The sequence below is a fragment of the Cheilinus undulatus genome, linkage group 2, assembly GCF_018320785.1.
Source record: "Cheilinus undulatus linkage group 2, ASM1832078v1, whole genome shotgun sequence".
Lineage (NCBI taxonomy): Eukaryota > Metazoa > Chordata > Actinopteri > Labriformes > Labridae > Cheilinus > Cheilinus undulatus.
This window is the reverse complement of record NC_054866.1, coordinates 47247410-47274831: the sequence shown is the minus strand read 5'-3', so window position 1 is coordinate 47274831 and position 27422 is coordinate 47247410. Positions and strand designations below refer to the sequence as shown.

At 39.9% G+C, this 27422-nt stretch overlaps 1 protein-coding gene and 1 long non-coding RNA gene across 2 annotated transcripts in view; one reads left to right on the top strand and one right to left on the bottom strand.

Annotated features, from left to right (window-relative positions):
• Window positions 1-27422, top strand: part of LOC121521336 — a 105002-nt gene that overhangs the window by 28364 nt on the left and 49216 nt on the right. Inside the window, exon 3 of the long non-coding RNA XR_005992846.1 lies at window positions 2024-2157. This is a non-coding gene — a long non-coding RNA (uncharacterized LOC121521336). The remainder of the gene's footprint in view (window positions 1-2023; window positions 2158-27422) is intronic.
• Window positions 1-27422, bottom strand: part of gpr4 (G protein-coupled receptor 4) — a 67719-nt gene that overhangs the window by 5960 nt on the left and 34337 nt on the right. The window contains exon 2 of the mRNA XM_041805248.1: window positions 947-1681. Within this exon, the coding sequence (XP_041661182.1) occupies window positions 947-1075 (129 nt within the window). The 5' untranslated portion in view covers window positions 1076-1681. The remainder of the gene's footprint in view (window positions 1-946; window positions 1682-27422) is intronic.

Here is a 27422-nt window from a genome sequence, read left to right as displayed (position 1 = left end):
GTTACTGAACTCTTGGAGTAATTTTGGTGGGCGGTCACTCCTGAGAAGGTTCACCCCCTGTTCAAAGTTTTCCCATTTGTGGATAATGGCTCTCACCATGATTCGCAGCCTTAGAAATGGCTTTGTATCCCTTTGCAGTCTGATGGATGTCAGTGAGTTTGTTTCTCTTTAGATGGCACCATGATGTGTTGCTTTTTGAGATCCTTAATTATTGCAATCATCATTTAAAAACTGCATTTTGTTTTTACTCTGGTTATCTTTGCCTAAAATCATACCTTTTTTTTGATGACCTTAAACATTTTAGTGTGGCAAATATACAAAAAAGGAAATTAGGAAGGGGCAAATACCTTTGAAGAAGCACTGTAGGTACAGAAGGGTGCCAAAAATGTAGGACAGTGCAGATCAGCTATTTTTCTGCCTTTCCTAACTTTTGATAGTGGATAGAACAGAATTACATACCATACCAAACTGAACGGAAATGGGCTGACATGCAGTCCGGAGAAGCAACCCACCCTTAGAGTTTTATGTTTGCTTTGTAGAAGGATGGACATGTGCGTGCTCGTGGTGTTTCGTGGCCATTCCGTCAACTATCAACCAGTCGATATGTAGCGTCAATTCATAGATAATTATCTCTAGACACTTCACAAAGAGGGCAGGTCTAGATAGTTTGCTTTGTTAGATTATTTGCAAAAAAACCAACACTGATCCACCATCAACTCAGAACTTAGCAACATTGGAGTTACAGTGGCAAGGAAAAACTTCCTGTAAGTGGCAAGGACCAGACTTTTCTGGAGCTGCTATCTGCTGAAGCTGATCTGGCATGCCATGTGTTTTAGTTGCATTTTTAGTTGTTTTGCAGACCCATGTGCACAGTGGTCCAGACTAAAACTCAGAAAGTGTTTGGTAAACTATTGCTCATTTTCAGTAAATTGAATGAGTTCCTCACCTGCATGTAGGCGGCCCATAAGGCCATGCAGTTGGTGGGCAGCCCCAGAACGATGACGATGATGTAGAGCGTCGGCTGGAAGAACTGATCCACCTTACTGTCCACATCACAGAATGAGATGTTGCACATTTTCCTGTGTGAAACGCTCTGTGTTTGAGTGGCTGTCTGATGTGTTCAGCTACCCTCAGCTCTGAGTGTCCCTCAGTAGCTCCACTACCTTCAGACTCCAGCAGTTTGACAGTGACATGCCCGCTCCGGCGTCCTGCTCGGCTAACATACGGCCGTCTAACGTGGAGCAGCAGAAGAGCACAGGGCTGTCATTTCTAGAGTGTTTCATGGCTCCTGTTTAAAACACTGTCCCTCTCACTGCTTGGTGTGTCATAATCCTCCCCCATGCTTTAAAGGCTGCCCAGCGTCTCCCGGCATGGAGGAAAAGAGGAGAAGAACGGCAGGAGCCAGGGATAAAATGTGGTGAAATGAAAGCTGCCTTATCGACACTGTGCCAGGCCTCCTGTGCCCGGGCAGAGCCTCATCAATCTTTTAGAGATTAGAAGTCTGCCAGGTCTTCAGTGAGGAGAAGAGGCTGAGCATCAGTGTGTGTGGGGGTGTGTCTCAAGGTCCTGATGACACACAAAACTCCTGTGGGATGTTTACATGGAAAAACAGGAATGACTTTACAGAGCCTCAGCGCTCTGGAGCCGACTGGCCGTTCATCGTCTGCAGACTCCTGAGCATCTGCAAAAGAAACAGACAGAGAAAGAGATGGTTAATTTAAAAATAACATCCTGCAAAACTACCAAACAAGCAAGAGAACAAAAACAGTTCCACCTTGTCTCATTGGAGAGTTTAATACATGAACTGATAAACGAATAAAACAAAAAAAAAAAGAAAACATAAGAAGGGCAAACCTCAGGACAGGAAAACCAACTTAAAAGATTTGGGAAACCCTTTAGTTTTATGTATAAATAAGAGCCCTCCAACAATTGCAATTTTTTAATCAGATTAATTGTCAAAATTTGGGTTGTTAATTGTAACTAAAACATTTTTTAAACTTGTGTTTTTTGTGCTTCTGTGCAGGTGAAGCAAGTTCACCCAGACATCCCTCTTTAGCGACACTTTCCCTTCCTTCTGGGTTATTCTGAGGCATTCCCAGACCAGATGCAGGGATGGATGGATGCTACAGCAGTGAGGTCATAAACCATGGCTTAAAGGTAGGAGATAGCTTCATAGAGTTTATGCTGCCAAATACACCATTTAACACTCTTTTACATCAAGAAAAATGCAGGAGCGCATGTACAAAATGACTCAGTGATGAACGATGATCTGATGAGTTTCATTTTCTTTCTCTTTGTCAGTATATCAGTTTAGGGTAACAATAAAGCCAAGAGATTTTCTCAACTAACTGTTCTTTGTTATGCTTTTACTTTGTTATTTGTGTAGTTAAGCTATGAGTGCTTTACTTCCTGTTTGTATATAAACCTGAGTTAACATTGAGAGAAAATGAGGAACCTCTGTTGGGTAAAGATGTTAGCCCAGCCATATCGTTATATTCTTATTGAAGAGGGTCAGAGACGTCTGGTAGATCTCTGACATTTTCTTGCAGACCACACTGAGACACCCGCATCAATCAAGACGGAAGTGACGTATTTCTCGGTTGAGAATTTATTTTGTTAAATTCAACTTTATTGATAAACAAAGTAAAGCAGTTACATGCATGGCATCATAGACTAAATATTTATGAAACTCAAAAAAGTCTAATCTGGGATTTAATTAATTTAATTATGTAATTATCCATTTTAAAAGTAGTAACGCAAACGGTGGCTCACTTTAACTTTGTTAGCTTTAGCTAAAGTTAACATAGCTACACTAGCTACTTGGTTAGTAAAAGCTAAATCACTGTATGGAGAGTGTAATTTATAGGCTTTCAAGTTAACAAGCAACAGCCTCAACTGTATCACATGACAAAAACAGCACCTTTAATTTCACTAACCATGGGCTCTACTGTAGGGTTCATTTCTTTTTCTTGCTTCAGTGTTCACGATATCACTCAAGTCCTAATAAAGAAAAGGGCCTAACAGAGAAAAAACTTGCAACCAATAGCGCAATAAACCCCTTCTTTTGTATTTAAAGTCTGACTAATGACAGCTCATTACAAACTGCTTTAAGCTGTTCAAACCTCTTCTGGATGTGACCTTCAAGGAAGGAGATCGCCCAAGCAGTCAGAATAGAAACCAACCTGTTTAATCACACAGCATTGCCAAGTAAGCAAGTGTAGCTACGTTAGCGTAATAAGTGAGCCTGAGAAAATTAGCTAATGCCAGTGTTGCTTCATCTGCTTCACAGGTACTGCTGCTACTTAGCTAATCTAGCTTGGTTAGCTTTCGCAAATGTAGCATAAGCTGCAGGTGTTTGACTTTTATCTTTTACCATCCTAGCCTTTACCTTAACCCTTACCCTAACCAGAAGTGTAGTCAGATCTTATTTTTAAATTTTAAGAATGCATTTCCATACTGACAGAGGTGGTGTCTCACAGTAGTGGTCTGCAAGAGAGGGGGGATCAGAGAGCTGGGGTCTGCAGCCAGACTGTCTTGAAGCTGGCAGATGAAATGGTAAGAAGCATCCGGATGGTGCAGTAGCCTAACAAGGGTGCAAAAAATTGTATGAATGAGATTATTTAAAAAATGAATGTGTTTATTTCTGACCTAAATCTCCATGTGATTAGCCTTATAAATGACAGCCCTATTTTCATAGCAACTTTGAAACCCTAGAAGTTTCACTATCTTCTGTATTCTGAATGTCTTCACACTTTTATAGCCTACACCTTTTGCTGAGTATCTTTTGAAAATAGATGTAAAAAAATAAATATAAATCATGTAAAAAAGATTTTTTTTAAAAGTCTGACTGCATTATTAACACAGCATGGTTGGGCTTTTAAGATGGAACTTTAACAAAGCATAATGGGTTCAATGCATTGATGGGTGTTCTCCAATACTAGCATATTTTTAGAATGCAGAAATAGACAATCAGAAATCTTTACTTTGTTTTATTTTATTTTGCTAGCTTGTCTTGACAAATGCTAAGCTGTTCACACACTGCCTCTGCTTGACTCAGCGTAGTATATTGTGTTTATTTGCTGTGCTTTACATATTCTTTTCACTTTCTTTTGATGTACTTGGGTTTCTTGTCAGAAGCCTTAAATCTGCTGGTTTTTGCCGTTTGGTTTGGCTGTCTGTGGACTCCTTTGGACAGTTTAAACAAACTACTCAAACAGCGAGGGAATGAACACACCCTGAAAACACACAGTCGAACCCATTTCTTCTGATATATTGAGTTCTGCCGCCCCTGCAGACTTTGATTCTGAGGAAAAGGAAGTGAGGGGCGCAGATGGAAGAGTTTTTGCATGAAGTGCAGTGAAGCAGCAGAGGTTTATCAGGGTGACATTGGAACACAGACTTTCTAACATCTGGTATGATAACACAGAGCATGATGACATGTTCAGGCAGAGATAGTCCTTCGATACGGTGCAAACAGAGAGTCCAGGTCAGGACATACGATAGGCATTATGTAAGCCTTCATATAAACATGACCTGAATATACAAAACATGTGCAGCGAGAGAAGGTAGTATAGAGCTCTGTTTCTCTTTCACTCCTTGACTTCTCACTTTCTCCAGCCAAGCTCCGCTTCTGTTTGTACATCTTGTACTGATTTGATATTTTTGCATATGGCAGATATGAATCCACATGTGCTTTCAATCTTTTCCCTCAAAGATGTTCTTTTAAGATCTGTGAACTTCTGTCCTTCAGTGTTTATGTAAGTTACAGCTACTTTTCATTCCTCTAAGATTGATAGATTGTAGAACTGAGAGGCTTTTTCTCCCATTTGAAGAGGAAATTGAATTCTCCAGCTTTTAAAAATTTCACTCTATTTCCCACAAAAAAGTTTGGATTGCATCAAGAAATCAGAGCAAGTCCATTTCAGTCTTGCTAACACCAGTGGAGACTCTGCCTCTGGTAACCATCCAGCAATACATGAAAAATCTGTGTATCATTCATTAATTTAATATTTGATTGATAATTGAATAACAATTAAATTTTAAAAACGGCTCATTGTTCACTTTTCTGTTTTAAAAAACAAACCAAATAATGAAAATACTGTTCGTTTTCGAACAGGAAATGATGCGTCTTTTTTACTTTTGCTATTTATGTTGGGATCAAAGAATGTAATATGAAAAAACAGCTGTAAGCAGTCAATTTGATTGCAGTATTAATTTGCGTAACCTGGTGCAGGTGTTGTGCTCAGAAAAGCATCCTGGGAATCACATGCCCATCACTGAGGAGTTCATGCTTCCTGGAATGATATACGGGAACACAAACGCCGGCACCGAGTTAAGGCGCAATCACACTAGGCAATCTGTACTGTGCCTGGGTACGTTTGAGTCCAGTACATTTGCCCAGCATGAGTACACTCTTCCGTGCTTGGACGTGGCATGCTTCCCTGGCTCCAGCACAGAAGGACAAGGTGGACCAAAGCATGGCAAGAATGTAAATGAAGGAGCACAAGTGAGGGAACGTGACTTAACTTGGTACCGGTGCTTGTGTTCTGTATATCATTCAAGGAAGCGTGAACTCCTCAGTGATGGGCATCTGATTCTTAGGGTGCTTTTCTGCAAATTAATATTGAAATCATACTAACTGCTTACGCCTGTTTTTTCATATTACATTCTCCGATCCCAACATTATTAGCAAAAGTCAAAAAGACGCATCATTTCTTGTTTATTTGACTTCATTTCAGAAATGAAAACAAAAAAGTGAACAGTATTTTCATTATTTGTTATCCAATCATCAATCAAATATTAAATGAACGAATGATACACTGATTATGAAAGGTCAAGAATCTGAATTCTTCTTGTGCAGGGTTTAAAGTTCCTCAATATCAACTCAATCATCTATGAATCATGAATACTCAGAGCAGCCTGTATGGCAAACTCTACTGCTGTTATCTAGCATACAGTTTGTTTTAGGTGTGATACTGGAGCATTTTCATGTCTGCAGTACCATGTCTGAGTACAATTGCTCCCCCTATCCCATCTCCACTGGTCTGGTTTCACATTAGAAGAATCATTATGTGGCGCGCCGGTAGTCGAGTGGTTAAGGAGCGCGCCATATACGCAGGCGAATCTGGCCCGTGGCTCTATTTCCTGCATGTCTCTCCCCACTCTCTTCCCTGTTTCCGACTCTATCCACTGTCCTATCCAATAAAGGCAAAAAGGCCAAAAAAAAATCTTTAAAACAAAAAAAGAAGAATCATTATGTGCAAGAGCACACTTTTGTTCTAGACAGTAAGGATGTTCCTTAGCGTCTATTTCAGCTTTCGGCTAAACGCTCATTTATATTTCGTTTAACCGACTAGTCTAAAGAGGAGAAAACCCCTAGAAAACAGACAAATTCCTCACAGGGTAATCGTGTAAGCGGGTGTGATGTTAGCCTGATATACTCTCTACAGCAAGGCTAACATCATAAGCTAGCGCCACCGGCTTCTTATGTTTACATCCATGAAATGCTAGACAGGAAGGCAGCGGCCATTAACTGAAGTTACAGTGGCCTCTAGTGGCAGGAGGTTCATTACTGTTTAAAAGAGCATTATAGACCAGGATTTCTAGCCTATGTCTAGCCTATGAAAAATGATTAATGATGAACAGTGATCCCATCTTTAGCCATGTTAAATGAATAGCATTGCATTTTCACTGTTTTCCAGAGTTGTTCCGATTCTGATACCAGTATAGGAAACACGACCAATACCGCTTAAATGCAGGTATTGATATCAGCATGTGCACATGTTTATGCACCTATCCAGCACTGTTTTGTTTAACTTTATATTTTGCTTCATTTAGCCATGCTAAATGTTAGCGCTATTAACCAGGAATCAGTTAGTGTTTAAAAACTGTGATCTCAGTATCAATTAAAATGATGAGAATTAGGATTTTCACTATAATCGAGCGGCACTGGTCGTAGCAATGTCTCCACAAAGGCTCCATGTGACTGATCATGATCATGTGACACAGTGATACTCAACGCGTGGCTCTGTGGACTCGTGGTTCTTTTGTGATAATTTGTGGCTCTTTTATGTCTTAATTTGAAATATTTTTCCCCTAGAAAACCTTAAAAAAGGGAAGCTTTGATCTCAGAAATTTTCCAATTGCAAGTGACATTAATGAGTTTGTTTCACACTCTTATAGAGTTTGCTTTATTTGTCAATCCTAATTTTTGTCTGTATATTTCCATTGCCCTTGCAATTTTTTGCCACTTGTAATCCATTTTTACTGCTTTTGCCTTTCAATGCCAAATTTTTTGTTCAATTTTCCCACCTTTTTGCTGCTTTTTGTTAGTTTTATTCACTCCATGCCATTTTTCTGACCGTTTTTTTGCCACCTGTAACTCATTTTTTGTTACTTCTCACCCATTTTTGCCACTTTCTGCCCTAGTTCTGCCACTTTTTCTACCTATTTTTGTAACTGTTCACACAGTTTTTGCCATTTTATACCTACTTTGCCCCTCTTGACCTATTTTTGCCAGTTTTTGCTGCTTTTTTGGATTATTTTTGCCACTCTTTGTTGCTTTTTGCCCACTTTTCCCACCTTTTGCTGCTTTAAGCTCATTTTAGTGGCTTTTCACTCATTTTCCTGCCATGTTTTAGCTGCTTTTTGACTGTTTTTGCCAACTGTAACTCATTTTTTGTCAATTCTCACTCATTTTTGCTACTTTCTACCTTATTTGTCACTTTTCAACCAGTTTTTGCCACTTTTTTTTCCTTTTTTAACCATTTTTTCCACCTTTAACTGATCTTTTTTTTGCCACTTTTCAGTACTTAGATTGAGGCTGTTGCAAAGATTTTTTTTTTTTTAACAATTTGGCTCTTTGGTTGAGCAGGGTTGAGTAGCACTGATGTGACATGTCACATGATCCCATGCTGTCCTAACTGTGATGATGATGTGGAGCAGCGAGTCTGAGACACAAAATACAGTCAAATTGAGTCAACACACGTGAGGGGAAAGTGAGGATGTTTACGGTGACCTTGTCAGATTAATCTTTGTTGGGGAAACACACACGTTGTTGAGCTGAACTGGGTCACACACAGCTATAATCTGTTGTCATTTACATCCCCATCACCAGGAATACCTGATGGCCCTACTAAAGTAGTCCAAAGCTGGAAGTTAAGGTTACAACCATCAACCTACTAATTTATGCAAAATCTTACCCAGGAAATAATAAAGAAGGGGACAAAACAAAGGGTGATACAAAAGCAGGGTAAATAAAAATAGCTTGATGTATGATAGGATGTAAATAAAAAAAGTAAGCGGGAAACGCTTGGCTAGATATGTAGTTCCAATTTTATTTCTACAAAATAAATTCAGAGTTTGTTTTGTGGTCTGTACAGTATTGTCCAACAGTGTTTTAGCTGTCATTGACAGTTGCAGGAGAACAATGTAAGTGGGAAGCAAAAGGAGCCGGATACAGTCCTTTTTAATGCAACCCAGACTCCCATCAGCCTTCATCTGAGAATACTTTAGCTTCAATTTAGGTCAATAAAAAGACAAATGCATGAAAGTGCAGCTAGCAGCCCATTCAGTCTTAAACTCACTCTTCATTCTCAAGGTGGAGCTGATTGTAAATAAGCTTAAGTACAGAGAAGGGAGTTTTGAAGTGTTTATTCAAACTCCAAGAGGGGTCTGGCTGCAGACTGCAGATCTCAGACACCCCCTCTCTCATCTGTTGTCACATCTTTTTACTTTGAAAGGACTGAGAGATCTCGGATCTTAGCAACCAACATCACTTCCTCTTTAGATAAAACAAAGCGTGCCAGTCTTAAACCACAGCCAGCTAACGCTATTGCTGCTTTAGATCTGCTCTCTGTGTTTGTGGATGACAGGGTGTGATGTTAGCTCTAAGCTCTCATGAAACTATGACTAAAGTCAAACTGAGTTCATGTGATTAAAATACATCATGATCTGTCCATCAGCCACCAAAGGGCAGTTTGGGTCATCATAATGTGATTAAAAAGAAGTTTTTACTCTGAAATAACCCAATATGGCCACCATAGTAATGTCTTTGTCTCCAGCATGCAGCAAACATCCCTGTGGTTATCTCTGTGTGCTCTGTCACCAGAAATGTGGTTTGTTCTGTCAATTACAGATGCTTATCATGCATTGTTTGCATGCGATGGCTCCACACGCAACTCTCTGTCGGTTTGTTGGTGCAGGTCTTTGACTGCCTCTGAAGAATGAGTGTGCGTATGTCTGTCCTCCTGGGAGGGTCCTGTTAAATCACTTAACAGAACTCCAAAGCTCCTCAAACTTTCAGCCTGTTTCTAACAAAAACGGTCAGCGTTGTCTTATTATCCCTGTGAGGGATATAATCATGATGTTCAGCAGCCAGCAGTAAAATGTGTTCAGTAGTCCAGCAATCAATACAATATAAAAGACACTAGAATAAATGAAAGTCCAACTGGCAGGTGAAAACACATAACCACAGGACTGGTTGTTTAAAAAGCCAATAGCAGGAAAGAGGGGAGAAACATGCTGCCTCGCCAATGTCAAAGATGTCTGCTATGTTACATAAACCTGCAGAGGGTGGTGCCTTCAGACACAGCTTTGACCTCTTGAAGGAAGAGTTTCTTCTATGTGACAATGATCCGTTAAAGGTTTAGCTGTGGCGAATAGAAATGTGTTCTTCAGAGTGACGAATCACACTTCTCTGGTTGGCAGTCAGATGGGTGAGTCAGGTTTTGTGGATGCCAGGTGAATTTTACCTGCCTGACAGCATTGTGCCAACTGTGAAGTTTGGTGGAGTAGGGATAATAGTATGGGGCTGATTTTCAGGCCCCTTATCTCCAGTGAAGGCCAATCTTAATGCCTCAACATACCAAGATATTTTGGACAATGCTATGCCTTCAACTTTGTGGGGAAAGCTCGTATCTGTCCTAACATTACTGTGCCCCAGTGCACAGAGCAAGGCCCTCACAGGGTCCTAATCTTAACCCCATCCAGCCCCTTTGGGATGAACTGGAATGGAGTTTGTTAGCCAGGCCTACTGGTCCAACATCAGTGCCTGATCTCATAAATGCTCTACAGAAACCCACATCAGCAGCACCCCACAACCCATGAGAGGTAAACCAGGTTTTTCTGTATAATAGAGCGCCAGTAGGCATTTCCTGTGAAACTGTCTGACCATTATCAGTGCCATAGAAAAGTGTTTTTACTGAGTGTCAGTATCTGGTCTTGGAAACTGAAGCTGAAAACAGCACTTCTTAGAAGTGTCTGTGGGAGCCTGGCAAAAAGAATTCCAGATATTATCCAGTCAACACCTGTGATAAAATGACCATTTTTATAGCAGGGATAAACATGGATGCAGCCTGGTTCAAAAAAAGGATATCTGTCTGAATGACTTGTCTCTTTTTCAGCACACATTTCCCTTTTGACCTGATTGTTTCATATAGGATTCAAGCACAAATGAACAAGTTTGTGCCCATGTAAGTTAACAGGTGGACATAAACAGTCAGTAGATTAACCAATAGCTGCAGTAAAGCTAACTTGACAGCCAGACAGACATTTCATATATCATTGCATAGATAGATTTTACATTCATCTGGGAAACCTCCCATTAGGAAGGTGATTGGACAAATGTTCTGTCTGTAAAATCCATTACAGGCCAATCAGACAAGACAAAATGAAGCAGCAGGCATGCACTGCCAAGCTGCAGTAACTAAGGAAGGGTGGCACTTGTTGGTGGATAAAACCAAAGCTGAAGCTGGTCAGAAGTGCAAAAACATCCCCTCCAAGAAAAGCTTTTGGTGTGGCTCTTTGCTTTTGTTTTAATAAAGAAATGTGGCCCAGTTCTAATAAAACTGCTGCTATTCGATAACTACATCCAAGCAAATTGCTACTCCGGCAGCAGCATGTAGCTACTGCCTCATTATCGTCAAATGACACTGGTCAGGTCATTTTCAGACCAGGGATGGTTGTTTCAGATCAGAGCTTTGTAAAGTGGATCTGCCTGATGACAGACTGGAAATCTGGCCAATCCATCTGCTTTTTAAGGTTACAGCAACAAAAGCAAGAAAGAAGACAATCACTAAGAGGCAAATATGAATTTAAACAATGTACTGTTGCTTTAGTATGTTTGATAGCTTTCTAAATGATTAGGGTTAAAATGCATGTGCAGAGTGGGTTTTGATGACTTTTTTTTGAGGATTGCTGAACCTCTGCTCATCTTTACTTCTGAGAGACTCTGCCTCTCTAAAATGCTCCTTTCTACCCTGTCATGTTTCTAACATGTTGCCAATTAACCTAAATCATTTCAAAATGCTTCTCCAGCTGTGTTTCATTAGGATCCCTTACTTTTCTAGGCTTTTGGCCCTACTTTTTTTGAGATGTGTTGCTGCCATCAAATTCAAAATGAGCTAAGATTTTTCATGAAATGGTAAAATGTCTTAGTTTCAACGTCTGATACTTGTTGTTATGTTCTATTGTGAATAAAATGTGGGATTATGGGATTTGACAATAACTGCATTCTTTTATTTACATTTTTAAGGCAACTCAACTTTTCTGGAATTTGGGTTGTACACTAGTAAAAAGTCTGAGCATTATGATCATCAAAAGTTCAAAAAGGATAAGAAATAATTACTGATGGCTCTCTAGAGTTTTGGCACATTTTCATGACCTAATACCCGTCCATCCACTATCTTCACTGCTTATCCCGTTCGGGGTGTGAGGGGCTGGAGGTGATCCCAGCCCCATCGGGTGAGTGGCAGAGTACTCCATTTTAGAGTCACCAGTTAAGCTAACAAGCACGTCTGTGGACTGCAGGAGGAAGCTGAAGTACTGGAGAGAACCCACACATTCAAACTCCACACAGAGAGGCCCTGTCTGACAGGGATTCAAACCAGGAACCCCCTTGCTGTGACGCGACAGTGCTTTCCACTGCACCACCATGCAGCATGATTTAGTATGAACAGCTAAAAGTTTCCAGCAGTTTCTGCCAACACCTTCATAAGAACTATTATCATTTAAAAAAAATCAATCTCACACTCTCACTACCTGCATCCAAATCCTCCCTGCAGGGCTGTTATCTCTGCAGCTCTTCATGCTTCAGTCAGCTGAAACGCATTAATGTCACTTCATTTATACTCTAAAGGCTTAACTGTTTTATCAGTAAATCCACGGCTCACTATTTTGATAGTTTCATAAACTGCTGTAGTTCCCTTCTAGGATTATTGCCAACTTATTTTCAGCACCTTTTTTTTGCCCAAACTTTATTTTAAAAGAACAAAAAGTGGGTGATTGTGTTACATAAAGTGCCGCCCCGCAGGGATGTACTGTAACTGAAGCTGAGAGGTCACAATTCACAGCTGGAAGGCGGGTCAAAAGGTTTATTAGTAATAAGGAATTAGGAATGCGAGTGTGTGTACAATGGAGGCCTACATCAACCTGTTCTGTGCCGTCCGGTGCACCACGGCCACGTCTGATCTGCTGCCAGAGGAGATTAGGTCAAGGCAGCTGAGCAGACGTCATGCTGGCTGTCAGCACGCACACACACTAGATACACACACCAGATACACACACACTCTCTCTGACATGCCACACACATGCATTCAAACATACAAACTCTGCACGAAGTCTGCATACTGTTCCAAAAACAAGCATCTCATACAGACTTTTCCTCTTCTTCACTCTTCTGCTGCTCTACTCACATTGTTCAGACTATCTCATAGTGTTTGAACAGGATCTGTGCACGCTAAAGCCCAGTTCACACCAGAGCCATGATGTAACTGGACCATTTTAGAACGTCATGGGAGGCAGTTGCAACAGCGTGAAGTGAGCTATTGCAGCTCGAGTCAGGCCAGTTTTTCCTGTGGTTCAGTTTGTCAGATTGCCAACAGCTGGTTTTTGGACACTGTACGCAGATAAATGGGAAATGGAAATGTTGTTTTGATAGGCTATAAAGAGCAACAAATATTTGTTAAAATTCAGAGTATTTGGTCAAGTAAAATCATGCTGAGAATTTTGGAAATGATTGCATCCATTAAAAAAAAAAAAAAAAAAAAAAAAACTTCTTAGGAGGAAACTTCAGCCTGATAAACACTCCTGTCCCTCCATCAGCTATGAATATATGCAGGACACTACAACTAAGGTTTTAGGAGCTACATTTGTCTGTGGATGAAATATTATTTTCACTAGATATTTTCATTATAATAATCTGAGATAGCAAATCTTTTGTGGTTGTACGTACCATGAAATTTCACTGCCACACAATAAACATGGCAGCATCTCTACAGGGTGGGATCATTATGAATCACCCTCATACAGGAATCTTACAGATTATTATGATGATAAAGATAGAGAAAAAACAGTATATGTACATGTGCATTACTTTCCATCATGAAGCAACACAATGATTGCACGGTAACTTGAAAAATAAATTCCTTTGAATTGGTTGAATGAGGGTTTTTGCAGTGGAAATGAGACATCGTCTCTGCCAGCTGCAGTGGTGTGAACAGAGGGACTTTCAGAATGTTGCAGAGCAGCTTTTTGCAAGGCTTCAACTTTACATAAACCTTTGGTCTGAACTGGGCTAAAGGCTGCATGATAGTGTAAAAGAGCTTATAAGTGAAATCTTTTCTTTAAAAGAGACTCCAGAAGCATTCTTCCCTGCAGATTTTATTTCTGTTTGGAAGTTGCATTCGCCATTTTAATGCATTGTGCTCATGAAGGCTTGGCTTTCACTTGGAGTTTTTCCCAAACTCCACTCTTGCAAGTGTGTTGCACTGAGGAGAGGCTTCCATATAAAAGCCCAGAAGCCCAGATCCATGGAGGGCTGCAGTGATGGTTGTCCTTCTGGAACTTTGTCCCATCTCCACACAGGAGGAGCTCAGTAAGCGTCAGGTTTTTGGTTGCCTCCTCCCCTGATTGATCAATGTGGACATACAACCAGCGCTTGGAAGAAGGCTGGTTGTGCCAAACTTCTTTCATGTGAGCATTGTGAAGTCCACTGTGCTCTTGGGAACCCTCGGTGAAGCTTTTTTTTGTTGTTGTTGCCTTCTCCACCCTGTCCCTGTCCACAATCCAGTCTCTGAGGTCTGCAGGCGGTTCTTTTGACCTCATGGCTTGGTTTTTGCTCTGATATGCATCTTCAGCTGTGAGACCTTTTATAGAGAGGTGTGTGCCTATCTAAATCATGTCCAACCAATTAAATTTACCACAGGTGAACTCCAGTTAAGGTGTAGAAACATCAGAGAAATGAATCTGAATACTTGTTTGAGGTTATACAGCAGGGTTTTTTTGTAATACTTTAGCAAAAACATCTTAAATTCTGTTTTCACTTTGCCACGATGGAGTATGATTAATGAGATTGTCTTTCTACTGTAGCGTCAGGCAGCAACATACCAAAACTGAAAAAAGTGAAAGAGGTTTGAATACTTTCTGAATTCACTGTAGATGTTTTAGTCAAGGAAAATCTGTTTATCGTTCGGGCCTAAAAGAATAACTCAGCAGGTAAGAACGTTTCTAGAGATGCACCAGTTTGTGTATCAGGGTTGATACTGCTGTTTAGAATAACTACTTAGCAGACGCTGGTACTGATGTTCTTTCTAATTGCTTCAAATGGTGTAAGACTCCCACAATACCAACAATTTCTCTTACATTTAACTAATAGGTGACTTCGTCTGCCTGGTGAAGATCTATGGTATGAGTCAGCACTACAATCTATATGATAACAGCATTAAATTAAAAACACACCAGCTTCTGACATCATTCATGATGCATAATTAGCCAATGGGCCGATATTGATGTTGCATCAGTGCATCTCTAAAAAGTCAGTATATTTGCACCTTTAATTGAAGGGCATTTCACCCAGTAAACATGGAAGCAGTGGAGAGGAAATCCTGCCCTGTGTGAGACACATTAGCTTCTCCTCTGCCAATGTTGACAAAGCTGATGGTAGAAGCCTTGAACATTTTGGTTTGTGATTGGTCAGTGAGGGAGAGGTGACATTACAGAGCAGTAGAGTTGCAGGGGTTGAACTAAAACCCAGATGCTGAGGTTGTTTTTGTGCTTAGGATGGCATACACTGAAAAATGGCACTGCCACAGGACAACGAACAAACAAAAAACAGCATTAATGGGCACCTTTGTTCTCAACAGAGGAAGGGGGCTGGAAAGCAAAAAAAAAATAATTTGCAGAAAGTCTGATCTGTGCTTTTATTTTGAAGGACATGTCTCCATCTCCATATTTTCATCAAATCTTTTGTTCCATCTCAAGTCCAAACTTCCCCATTTTTCACCATTAAAAATATGAGAAATCTGGGCCATGATCTATTAATCAGGAGGTGATGACAGGTCTTGATACTAGTAAGTAGAGAACATCTGCTTTAGTAAGTGATGGCCTGTTTTTGTTTTTGGCTAGAGCTCCCCTTTGTTTATTTTGTCCTTGTTCTAGGTGTTTATAAAAACAGTCGGAGAGAGGGGATGGAGGGGAAGACGGCACAAATGGGAGCGTGACCTGTGACTAAGAAAAGGAAACACCAGGTTCAGAAATATGGAGTTGTACAGCCTGTTAGGAAGAACTGTGTTAACAGAGAGTGTATTTATTCCCAAAGGTAAGAAGAAAGACATTTTTAGAAAGCAGGATCCTACTCTCACTTCTTGTGTGGATAGTTTAGGTGTGAAAAGTTAATTCTAGTTTATTTCACTGAGGGTCAACTTCTTGTGTTATGGCTCTGATTTCCATAAGTACTGATTAGCAAACATTGTGAACTTTGTTTGCTGAGATCTGCGTACATATGGACAGAGATGTAACTATTCACAGAGGTCATAGATTTTTAGTTGTTTGCCTTAAGTGTCAAATTCTGAGCCTACACCTTTGAGTAGTCGTCCTTGAGGCCTTTCTGTCTTAGATCTGTCTCTCTTTCACCCGTTACACCGCTGCTGGTGTGTTGTGTTAAACCAGAAGTTACCATTGACAAATCATTTTGGCCCAAACCATCCTTCCCACACCTGACCGAGTAGTTTGGGTGTACAAACCAAACCAAACGGTGAGCAGACCATCATGGTTTGGTTTGGTGTGGGTGGAAACAATGACTCAATATTGACTTTAGGTTTCACACAGGACACAGATCCTGCTGTCCTGGGTCAGTCTCCTGTCCAGTTCACTCTTTGAACAACTGCGCCAACCTCCACCCTACTCGGATTAAGTCATAAGATTTCACTTCAAGCCTTTTGTGATGCAGCTGGACCTTTATGTTAAATTGAAACCTGTTAGTTTAAAAGTTGTGTCTGTGAACATGAATTCAAAGGTCATGCTGTGAGATCCCCCAACAATATTAAGTTCTCCGGGTGGAGGTTGAAGCAGGAGGGTGGCCTCTCATGATGAAGGTGTACTGAGTTTACCAAAGATCCTTGCTCTGTTTCTAAGCTTCTACGGGCCCTGACTGACAGGGGCCCTAAAAAATACTGGAGCATTAGGCAAATCTACGTGAAATAAGACATTAATCATATAGCTTGAATGAAATGATTCTTGTTTCATAGATTGATAGAGAGATACTCAATGTATCCTGAGAGTTTCATAGGCAGGTGTTGACTAAAGCCAGGTGTACACTGTGCAATTTCATGCCAAACTTAATAGACAGCCACGGTGGAATATCAGCTCACAGTGTGGCTTAAATCCCACTGCAACTATTGCAGGCAGTTAAAAAAGGGAAGGAGAAAACATAATGTATAGAGAGCTGTTTTATTTTACCATTTTCAATATTATTTTAACCCATTGTTCTCCTACACACAGAGCTCTGCCACTGTGTTTATCTTCTTTAATTGTTTTATTAGATTTAATTTCTGCTTCTCAGGCAAATTTAAAATGTATTTTTTACTCTTAACAGGATTAATAACACCGACTCATCTTGATATTTATCTCCCAACACTGTCAAAGTGAGACACCTTGGCTTATGTGTGATGAAAACTTTATTTTCTTAACATAATTTCATAATGTTTGCAGTTCGTTTATTAAACTAACTTTGATTCCACCGTCTTTCTCATACACAGTACATAAACTGTGTCACCAGCAAACACAGCTAGCAGTCCAAAAATAACACTCTGGATGCAGGCCAGGTTTCTGCTTGTTTATTTTATTTATTATAGTCGGGAATGCCAGTTAACCATTTGACACCCGGTGTGTTGCTGATAACGTGCTGTTGAAGCACACTTTGCATTACCATAATCACATGATTGTTTGTGTTATCAGAAAAATTCAAACAGTTTCTGAAAGCTGAGGAACTGTAACCTGGTACCCTGGAAAACCTCTCACAGACAGCATTTGTGAATGGGCAGAGCCTTTAAAAAAAAAACTCGGAGGGTGATTGGATAAATGTTCTGTCACATCTTAAGGTCCAGTCAGAGCAACAAAACACGTGACATTGTAGCCGCTACCGAAGGAGTAAACTCTATAGAGGACTGCATAAACGCTGCCAACCATGGTGACTATAGACATGTCAGTACACAACTTTTGTCATTTTTGAAAAGAAAACAACTCACTGCTGTTCTTGGTTCTTTTAAGAAAGAAATGTTTTTGAGTTCTGATAAAACTGGCGCTTTAGCAGCATCCACGCTAGTCTCTTCCACCATAATTGCACTGGCCTCTTGTCGCTGCTTGTTTACGCCAAGACTCTGCCGTGCCTGAAAGTACTGCCCCTCATCGCTAATTGGTCCTTTCACTTTCTAACCGGGCCCAAACGGTTCAGACGGGAGCTTTGCAAGATGGATTCGCCAGTGAGAAACACGGAAACAGGTGTATCCATCTGCTTTGCAAGGTTAGAGGAACTGTTCTTCAAGCCAACATGTGGTTATTACCATAATAGCATAACATTTTCCCCCTTTTTTGTAGTTCTTCATTTAAACTGTTAAAACACTCTTAACATGATGTATGTTTAACTGCTAGTTCTAAGTATTGTGGAAAAATGGGCAAAAGCACTAACTCAGGACATTTTCTGGGCCCTCTATGGTTAAAATAAGAAAAAGTCCAAAACTCAGGTGTTAAAGTTAAACAAGCATTCATTATAATGAATGATGATGATCATGATGAGGATTTTTAAAGATGCTCTCTGACAGTTTCTAAAGAAAAAACTGCCCCAAAGTTGAGGATTCTGCCCGTGGCTCTGCTCTCACTGTGCAAATATGTATCTCGTGACCAAAATGTAAAAAATGACAGAAATCCATCCGACCAGTCAGGAGCAGCAAATTGGGCCGTAGCTGGCTGTTGTGTCCCCGTGTACACAGCATGACAAATGAAAGCCTTGCATGCTTTTCCTGATCCCACTCCCACGCACACCACATCATGAATGTCTGGTTCCACCCGCTCCCACACGAACCCTGACAATTAGTACAAAACATTCAGAATAACAGACAATAACTGCGCGTGTGGTGGTAGAGCAGCAACACAATAAAGCTTTTGTGCATGTTTTCTGAATTAGATGGTGCCTTTTTGACTTGTTTACAAAGTTTTAGCGCACACATGTTTTTATGGAGGTTTTAGAAAGCCTCACACTGATTGGCTGCAGCAGAGACGGACCAGTATTTAAACATGCATAGCCTACGCAGCACTGGTGACTACAACTGGTGAAACAGCAACCTATGATTTCTTAGTTAGCTTTTCTAACACCAACGTGTGAGCAGGTGTATCATCTCATGCAGGCATGCCAAATACATGTGGGCGTTTCAACGAAGTCTAGTTATTTTCCACCGCTGTCACTCTCAGGTATATAAAAGAAATTCATCCATGGGCTGAAAGTTTGTTCAACTTCCAAGTGAGTCTTGCAAATCTGTCTGAATCTGATGAAAATTGCACAGTGCACATCTGGCTTAAGAGATTGGCAGTCCACTGCGGCTGCTGAAAACAAATAGTTAATATTTGGCCACCTGAGGTCACGCCTTATTATTTAGGAGGTTATTTCTTCCATGGAGTCTACTTTAGGCTGTTACTGGGGTCAAATGTTTAACCTTTGCTGGTGGTGTTCTGAGCGATCCATTTTAAGATATTCTTAACCTTTAAGTGTGAAAATTCTACGTATTGTACCTTTAAGTTGTGAGTAATGTTGCTATATTTGCCTGAGCGGCAGGATCAAATAATGAATTATATTCACTATACGTCTTGAGAATGGCTGTACCAATCTGTGTCTACTTTTGTTTTGGTAGAAACTTTTGGCTGTTTGCCAACATTCCTGTTGACAGTGAAACAGTGGAAGCAGGAAGACACTAACGCTAAACTATCGAGCATGTCAACACACCTCCACAGTCACCATTGGGTCATATCCAGGACAGACTCGCAAAGCTCAGTGACCTCAGCGACCTGAGTGGAATTACAAAGGGGGTGAAACTGAACAAAACCAAAACAATGATTATCTTCAGCCAGCAGAAATGTGTTTAACCACAGGCAACAGTGAAGTCACAGAGGAGTTTAAAGGAGCATTATACCCATTTAAAGGCAACGCATCTGTTTTCTCTATTACAAACGCTGAAATAATTACTGACCCCGAATTCAGATAGTCTTTGAGATTTCAAAGCCGGTGGTCAAATAAATAATGTTTTTTTTATTTAAGGGTTTTTGATCAAACTTCAATTACAGCATCACTGACATCTGAGGGTCAACCCCATGGGTGTCATCACGCCTGTATTTCATTTTCTTTGGCTCGATCTAAAGTGGAAAGATTTTCCTCTCTGTGTATTTGTCCTGGGTTTGTTTTTATCTGACATTGAGATTTTAAATAAACTGGACTGACGTCTCATGGACATGCAGCCCTCTGTTTTGTTTTTTGGTAAACTGTGCAGAGTTCTGGTTCCCACTGACCAAATTATCTTTGACATTTGTTCCATTCTAGCTTCCTTTGTTGAGTTCGATGGATGAGAACCACAACCACTGAGCAGATCAATTCTCTGTTGTATATTTCAAAGTCCCTCTGCAGGCTTGATTGATCTCTACATTTGACTCCCATATAGAAACAGATTCCTCTGTGTTAAAACTATCTGTATTTTTGCACATTGCCTTGCAGCTGACGGATACCAACCAAATATTGCAGTACCACCATAAACCCTGGGAGCAGAGTTGAGTCATGAAGCCAACAGATCAAGCCAGAGCAGCAAAATACAACAAAGATGCATATTTGGAAAATGGTGGAACCTTTGGGGGAAATAATTAAGAGTACTATTAGTTGTAAAGTGGCTGTAAATGAGCCTTCATTCTCCATGTGGAGCAACATGGACCAGAACTTGACAGTTTGACTACACAACAGAAGAGCTTTGGACCTACCCATGATCCTGACCACAACTTTCTGACACTTGCGTCATTAAAAACTGTCCTGTGGCTCCTTTCCTGCACATCATTCCCCACTCTCTCCTAGTTTCTGACACTATCTGCTGCCCTATCTATAAAATAGAAGCATAGTAAGCCCAATAAGAAAACTGTGATAAAGGCCCGTGTCTGGAAGAGGACAGTGCTCCAGTTTAGTTGCATAATAAATCTGGTCAAACAGGATGATAATGATGTCAGATTTTGTCTGTGTGCTCATTTTTGGTTCATCTCCAGTCATATGATGATCATTTTGAATACAGTGCTGTGATTTTTTTTTTCTGTTCTTCCTAATTTCTTTATTTTTTGATTTTTATTTCAATTATTTGGGAAAAATGCCATCCAGATCTGCATGTCCCAGTGTAAAATCATGATTCAACTGTGGTTAATCACATTTTTTTTTTAGAAAACTATAGTTTATTTTTACCTGCCACATCAAGGCCCAATGACTGCAACACCTGTTCCAGAAATCCCTTAAATAGAACCTGTCTGACAGAGTGAAGTAGGCTACAAGATCTCAATAAGCACCTCATGGTCCCATCTAAATAAATTCAAGAACAGATGAGAAACAAAGTCATTGACGTTTATCAGTCTGTAAAGGGTCACAAAGCCATTTCTAAGGCTGTAGGATTCCAGCGAACCATGGTGAGAGACACTGTCCACAAATGGAGAAAACTTGGAACAGTGGTGAACCTTCCCAGGAGTGGTTGGCCAACCAAAATGACTCCAAGAGCGCATCAACAACTCAACCAAGAGGGCACAAAAGAACCCAGAACATCTAAAGATATGCAGGCCTCTCTTGACTCAGTTAAAGTCAGAGCTCATGACTCAACCATAAGAAAGACACCAGGCAAAAATGGCACCCATGGGAGAGTTCCAAGGCCAAAACCACTGCTGACAGAAAGAACACAAAGGCTTGTCTCACATTTGGCAAAAACCATTTTGAAGATCTCCAAGACTTTTGGGAAAATATTCTGACTGACAAGACAAAAGTTAAACTTTTTAGAAGATGTGGAGTAAAACTAACACAGTATTTCATAAAAGGAACATCATACCAACAGTCAAACATGGTGGTGGCAGTGTGATGGTCTGGGGCTGCTTTGCTGCTTCAGGACCTGGGCCATCTGCTGTAACTAATGGAACCATGAATTCTGCTGTCTACCAGACAATCCTGAAGGGGAATGTCCAGCCATCAGTTCATGCACTCAAGCTCAAGCGAACTTGGGTTACGGAGCAGGACAGCGTCCCAAAACATACCAGCAAGTCCACCTCTGAATGACATTAAAATGGACAAGTCAAAGCCTGGACTTAAATTTGATTGAGATGTTGTGGCATGACCCTAAACAGGCCAGTCATGCTTGAAAACCCTCCAATGTGGCTGAATTAAAACAAACCTGCAAAGAAGAGTGGGCCAAAATTCCTCCACAGTGATGTGAAAGACTCACTGCCAGTTGTTTCTGCCAAAGGAGGCACAACCAGTAATTAGGTTCAAAGGGCATAGGGTAGTTTTGGGTGAAATCGTCATTAAAAAACTGCATTTTGTATTTACTTGGGTTATTTTTGCCCAATATCAAAATCTGTTGATGGCTGGAAACATTTAATCTGCAAGAAGAGAAATCATCTTATTCTAAAAGCACTGTAGTTAAAGACTCCTTACACTGGACTACTTTGCTTTTACTGATGGTTTGTCCAATTAAGAAAACTTCCCCATGAAAGCACTCCACAATTCATCCACTGGGTGACACTGGGTGCTGTAAGCACCCACAAATGTAATCATGAGCAGAAACATGCACTGTAATTCAGGACCAAATAAAAACACTTAAAACAGTTGTGGGACAAATTAAACTCTAATTTATACTGCAAGTTTTTCTTAGTTTCCTAGTTAATCAGATTTGGATAAAATTAACTTCCTGAAAGAAATGAATTTCAGGACACTGACCTCGACCCCGACACCAGCTAGTCAAACATAAAGTGTCCACCAGAGACCCAGACGCTGCTCCATTCCCACCACTGATGGAGGCCGGTCTCTGTCAGCGCTGCTCCCTCTGTCCAGCAGCAAACACAAACATGTGAAATCTGAACATTTCTGTTCAGGTTGCATTTCTAAATACAACTACAGTAGCACAGTAAGGACTGTCCGCATTCACTCAAAGGACACTGACCAGCTATCAGTTTCCCAAACAAATGACAGTGTTAAAGTTTCTACTTTATACAGGAATGAGGGGAAAATTCATCTCGGCTAATCCCAATCTTTCAGTATGTTTTATACCTGCAAAATTAGGAATTAAGCCAGAGATGCACCTGCTGTTTATTGTGGATATGTACATATATGTGCATGATGACTGCTACATGTCAAAGGCATCAGTTTTTGCACACTGGTGGTGCTTTTCTTCAAAAACTGACACATTACAACCACGAGATTCAGTAAGTAAATGTGTAGTAGTAGGAGTGTAGAGACAGTGTGTGTGTGGATGTGACAGTGTGTGTGGGCAGAAAGTTATAAAGGGCTGAGAGACCAAAAATAATTTCATCTGTATGATGCATCACTGTCCCCGCACAGCCACAAACATGTCTGTCAAACCAGCAGAGACAGATGATTTCTTTTAGAGGTTTATGTAGAAACATAAAAAACTAGAGAGAAACAGGAGAGGTGTTCTGGTTCAACAGGTGACCTTGGAGAATGGTGACTTTGAGCTGAGTGGCTGTTTGCATTCATTTAGTGTCTCATCATTTCTGGTGAGTATATTATGACAGTTGAATTAAAGATCAACCACAGAGGCATTTACCTGGATTATTTTTGTTTTTAACAGCTGCTGTAGCAGCGACATCCACCAACACATCTGGATGGATTTCAACGATTAACACAGTGACTAATGAAACTGAAACACCACTGCACCATTACGCCAGTGAGTTCTGAATTTGGAATTCAGTCTGAGCAGGTCTGACATTACTGTTAACAAATTCTGTTTCTACTGAGGTGATTCTCATCTCTTAATGAACACAGAGTATGAGTAAGTTCCTCAAGAGTCGCCATGTTTGTAGTTTATATTCCTTACATAGGCAGTATGCATACAGCCTGAGCTCTCCTGTGATTCTTCCTGTAATCGATTCAGACTGGTACATACTAGCTGCGTGATATGCTGTGTGTCAGCTTTCATACCCACTATAAATGTGCTGTATGTTGGCTGTTCTTTCTTCATACCTTTGACCTCAAAACTCTTCCTGTAAGTGACTTTATTCATGTTATACCTGAGCCTTGGAAAACTCAGAAAGTCTGTATAAATGAGTTGACTTGTGTCAAATTGAAAAGCATGACCAGGACATGCTTTGAAAGCTCCAGTAAGAGCTGCAGTTTAGAGAATAACTATATGAGACTGACATAAATCAGCTTGTGGACTTCGTCAAGGTCATTAAAAAATACAACACAGACATATTCTACTGATGTGGGCGTGCATATCTGCTAAAATATGATTAGGCTGTAGTCAACCAAAAAATCTTGGTCAACTAAAATTACACCCACACACCGACCAATCAGATCGGTGGTGGTGCAGGTAAAAAAGAGAAATATCAAACTCAGTTTAATCCATAACAGGCTCCTCATTGCACTCTCTGCTAGTCTGAATGACCTTAAAACTGAACATAACAAGCTTTATGAGGCATTTTAAGTATTTTTATCCTCATTCTGTTGTACTAAAATAACAGCTGACTCAGAGACAATCTGTGTGGACCTGCCAAACAATTTCCGTGATCACAGCATGATGACTCTCATAGCCTACAAAAAATCCTCAGATAATTGTTTGTATTCATTTATAGTGATAACTGTTGACAGGAGCACTTGTTCCAGTCATTTATGAGCATATATCAGACTGAACGCAGCGTTTATTTACTGAAGGGAAAAAAGTTTGCTGGTCAGAACTTAAGGACAAGGAGACACCGTCTTTCTCTCAGTCTGTAACAGGCAGTGACGCTGATGATAAACAGTCAATACCAAATATTTACTGACCAGTGAATTTAACAGGCTGTTGTCAGGGCTCAGACCGAGCAGAGCAGAGACACTCAGCACTTCAATACAAAAATCCTGCACCTTTATGTCGAGTTTAAGATCCTTTGTTTCCAAATTATTTACTGCTGAAATGAGCTAACACTCAACACATATAACCACTTGTATTTACAACCAGACATGTATGCAAAAGTGAGGTTAAACTGCCAGAACATCTCTAGGCTTAGCCAAAGTTTTAATCTGATCCGTTAGATTAAAGTCTGCACTACTATTTGTTTTTATTATATCAACTATGTAAATATGCCTCCCACAGTTGGGTAAATATTGAACTTTGGATCCTGTCTAGTCAAATAAGTCATTATTGTGTTGTTTTTACCTGCTTTATACCCAGCGAGCAGGTTTATAGCCTCTGACTGTGAGCAGCTCTGAGAGGATACGATGTTCCCTGAAGAAATTTACCGGGCAGAAAGGAGGAATAGTTTGGTTGTCTTAAATGAATCAGAAGAAATTAGGATATGTCTTATGTATTTATTATTACAGCATCAATGTTTGAGCCATTTCTAACAAATCATATTTACATCTTACATTGGAACTTTTATCCTGACTATCATGATGGTAAGAAGCCAAAATTGTTTCCAGTATGCATGTTCCTGTCTTCAAATAAAAGAGCTCCAAATGGAGCTTTATCTGTTAAATTCAGACATATTCATGATTCAGAGCCTGAGGCTGCAGTTTGTCTTCTTCTGGAGTGCCACTGATTAATGTTTATTAATTTATATTCCCCTCAGCCATACACTTTTAGTGTTATTTCAGTCAAATTTATACCACAGTGAATTTTCTCTGCTCAGATCTGATGCTAAAAGTGAAGAATGAGTACGCTCACATGATCACATTGATCTGATAACTGTGAAAAATCAGGCTGTGGTGATACTCTGTTGTATAATTATGGTTAGATAACAGACACTAGCTTGATTTCTATCAGAGTTCATAACTTAAAACTAGGGCTGGGCAATTTATCGCAAATTAGATTCAGTCACAATATGGCCTGCTGCAATTTACAAATTGGAGGAGTTGCAATATTTCTTTAACTTAGAATGTGTCAAAATACCAGTTTAATACATTCATTTTTGCAGTAGCAGAGATTTTATGCACATTATGCAAACATTCAAGTGTCAGTTTTTTTTAAAATGGTTTACAAAAATCCTCCTTTTTGTGTTTTATGTACGTTTTTCTTAATCAAAACAAGAGACATAAGAATGATAATCCCTTCAATAAAGCAACTGATAACAAATTTGCAGTATGAGCAAAAATAACGGCAATCAGATATTTTTTTAATCGTTCTGCCCTAGTTTATCTGATATCAATGAAGCTTAGCATGAATTCACAGAAATCATACCCCCAGCCAGCTGATCCCAATTATTACCTCCTAGCACCCACAGTAAAATCACAGCTCTTTCTCTCAACACAGCGGTCCATTTAAATATGACGTGCTTCTCATTAATCCCTGTTTGCATTAATGTTAATGCACCACGCTGCTGCTGGCAAAGCTTAACCTCCTCCACCCCAGCTGCCTCCTTTATAGCTTAAAGCTTGTTGCACCCTCATATTCCTGCTACTATGGATTAAATGCTTCAAAAATAATTTCATTGTTTTCAATAACCTTTGTCATAAATGTTTCTGCTTGACAAACCCAAGGAGCTTCTTTTGAGCAGAGCCTTCTCCAGCAAGTAAAACTGTAGATCTATTTTGCAATAAAAAGGTTAACTGTATGATGAGATTGTTCCTGACTGAATATAGGTTATAATATAGAATTATTTATTGCTTGAATTTGTTGAAAAATACATAAGATGAGGAACCTAATAATAATCACATATTAAATCGCAATATTAGAAAAAAATTGTAATTAGATTATTTTTGCAAATCGTTCAGCCCTACTTAAAACAGCTGATGGTTATTTTGTTCTGTGCAGCCTCTCCACTTTTTGGCAACAGGGGTTGTGTCAATCCTTCAGCTGCACAGTAACATTAATAACACTAGAAGAATACGGCTCATCTTGTTTAAGTTTTCTTTTCAGTGGCAGCAAATCTGGTCCGCACTTCCTATCAACACTTCCTCAGCCATTTTCAGTTGGGGTAGAGTATATTGTATTTTTTGATGATATCCAGTAATCCAGTATTAACAAATTCCTTTTACCAGTATCGATACTAGTGTTGGCTGATATTTACAGGCGGTATAGCGGTTGTATATACTGGCATAAATACTGTTCTGATCACAATATCATGGCAATTATATCTTGTATTATTAAAGACACTTTTTAAAGTATTTTCCATTTGTTTATTTCCTGTATTATTTATTACTTTGAGCATGAAATTCATTTAGGCTTTACCTTAAAATTCTGCTTCCAACACTTTTGCTACTACCCAACCTGTTTGCTCTATGATTTCCTCTGCTTTGTCATGTGCAGATAAACTCTAAAAAGACTCAGTACACTTTAAAAAAAAAGCAGATTATTAGTCAAAAAGCTGGGTCTGTTTGTCATTTTTTTCATAATCCAATAATGGCCTCTATCTGATGAAGGAGATCACATTATGTTGTTCAGGTGACCACTTGAGTAACATGGTAACTCTAGATGTCAGATAATGATCGGTTTATTAGCGTCCCTGTAAACAAACTCAGTGATAAATCCCTCTGCTTGTATATCTGAACATGAAGTCCTTCTCTTACTGGATGTTTTCCCCTGCGCCTTCATTGCCTCAACATCCAAACACGGTTTGATCTACATAAATCTGAGGAACACCTCCACCGTTCACTTGTTTATCTGCTTCCAGCGTTTTGATGCAGTTTGACCGTAAGAGCTTCTGTGTGAAGAAAACCAGAACCACAAAGACAGCCCAGCAGTGACATTGAATTAGCTTTTAAGGAGATAATGTGTTGTTCAATTCTTCATAGAGCACAGATAAGTTGGCAGTGAACAACAGGGACGGGAAGCAGGATCGCCATAATCGTTTCCATACCAGCAAAGCTCACTGTAGACATGGTAGATAGAAATGCGTGTTATTTTTTCCTACCAGGTTAAATCATATTAAGAGAGCGG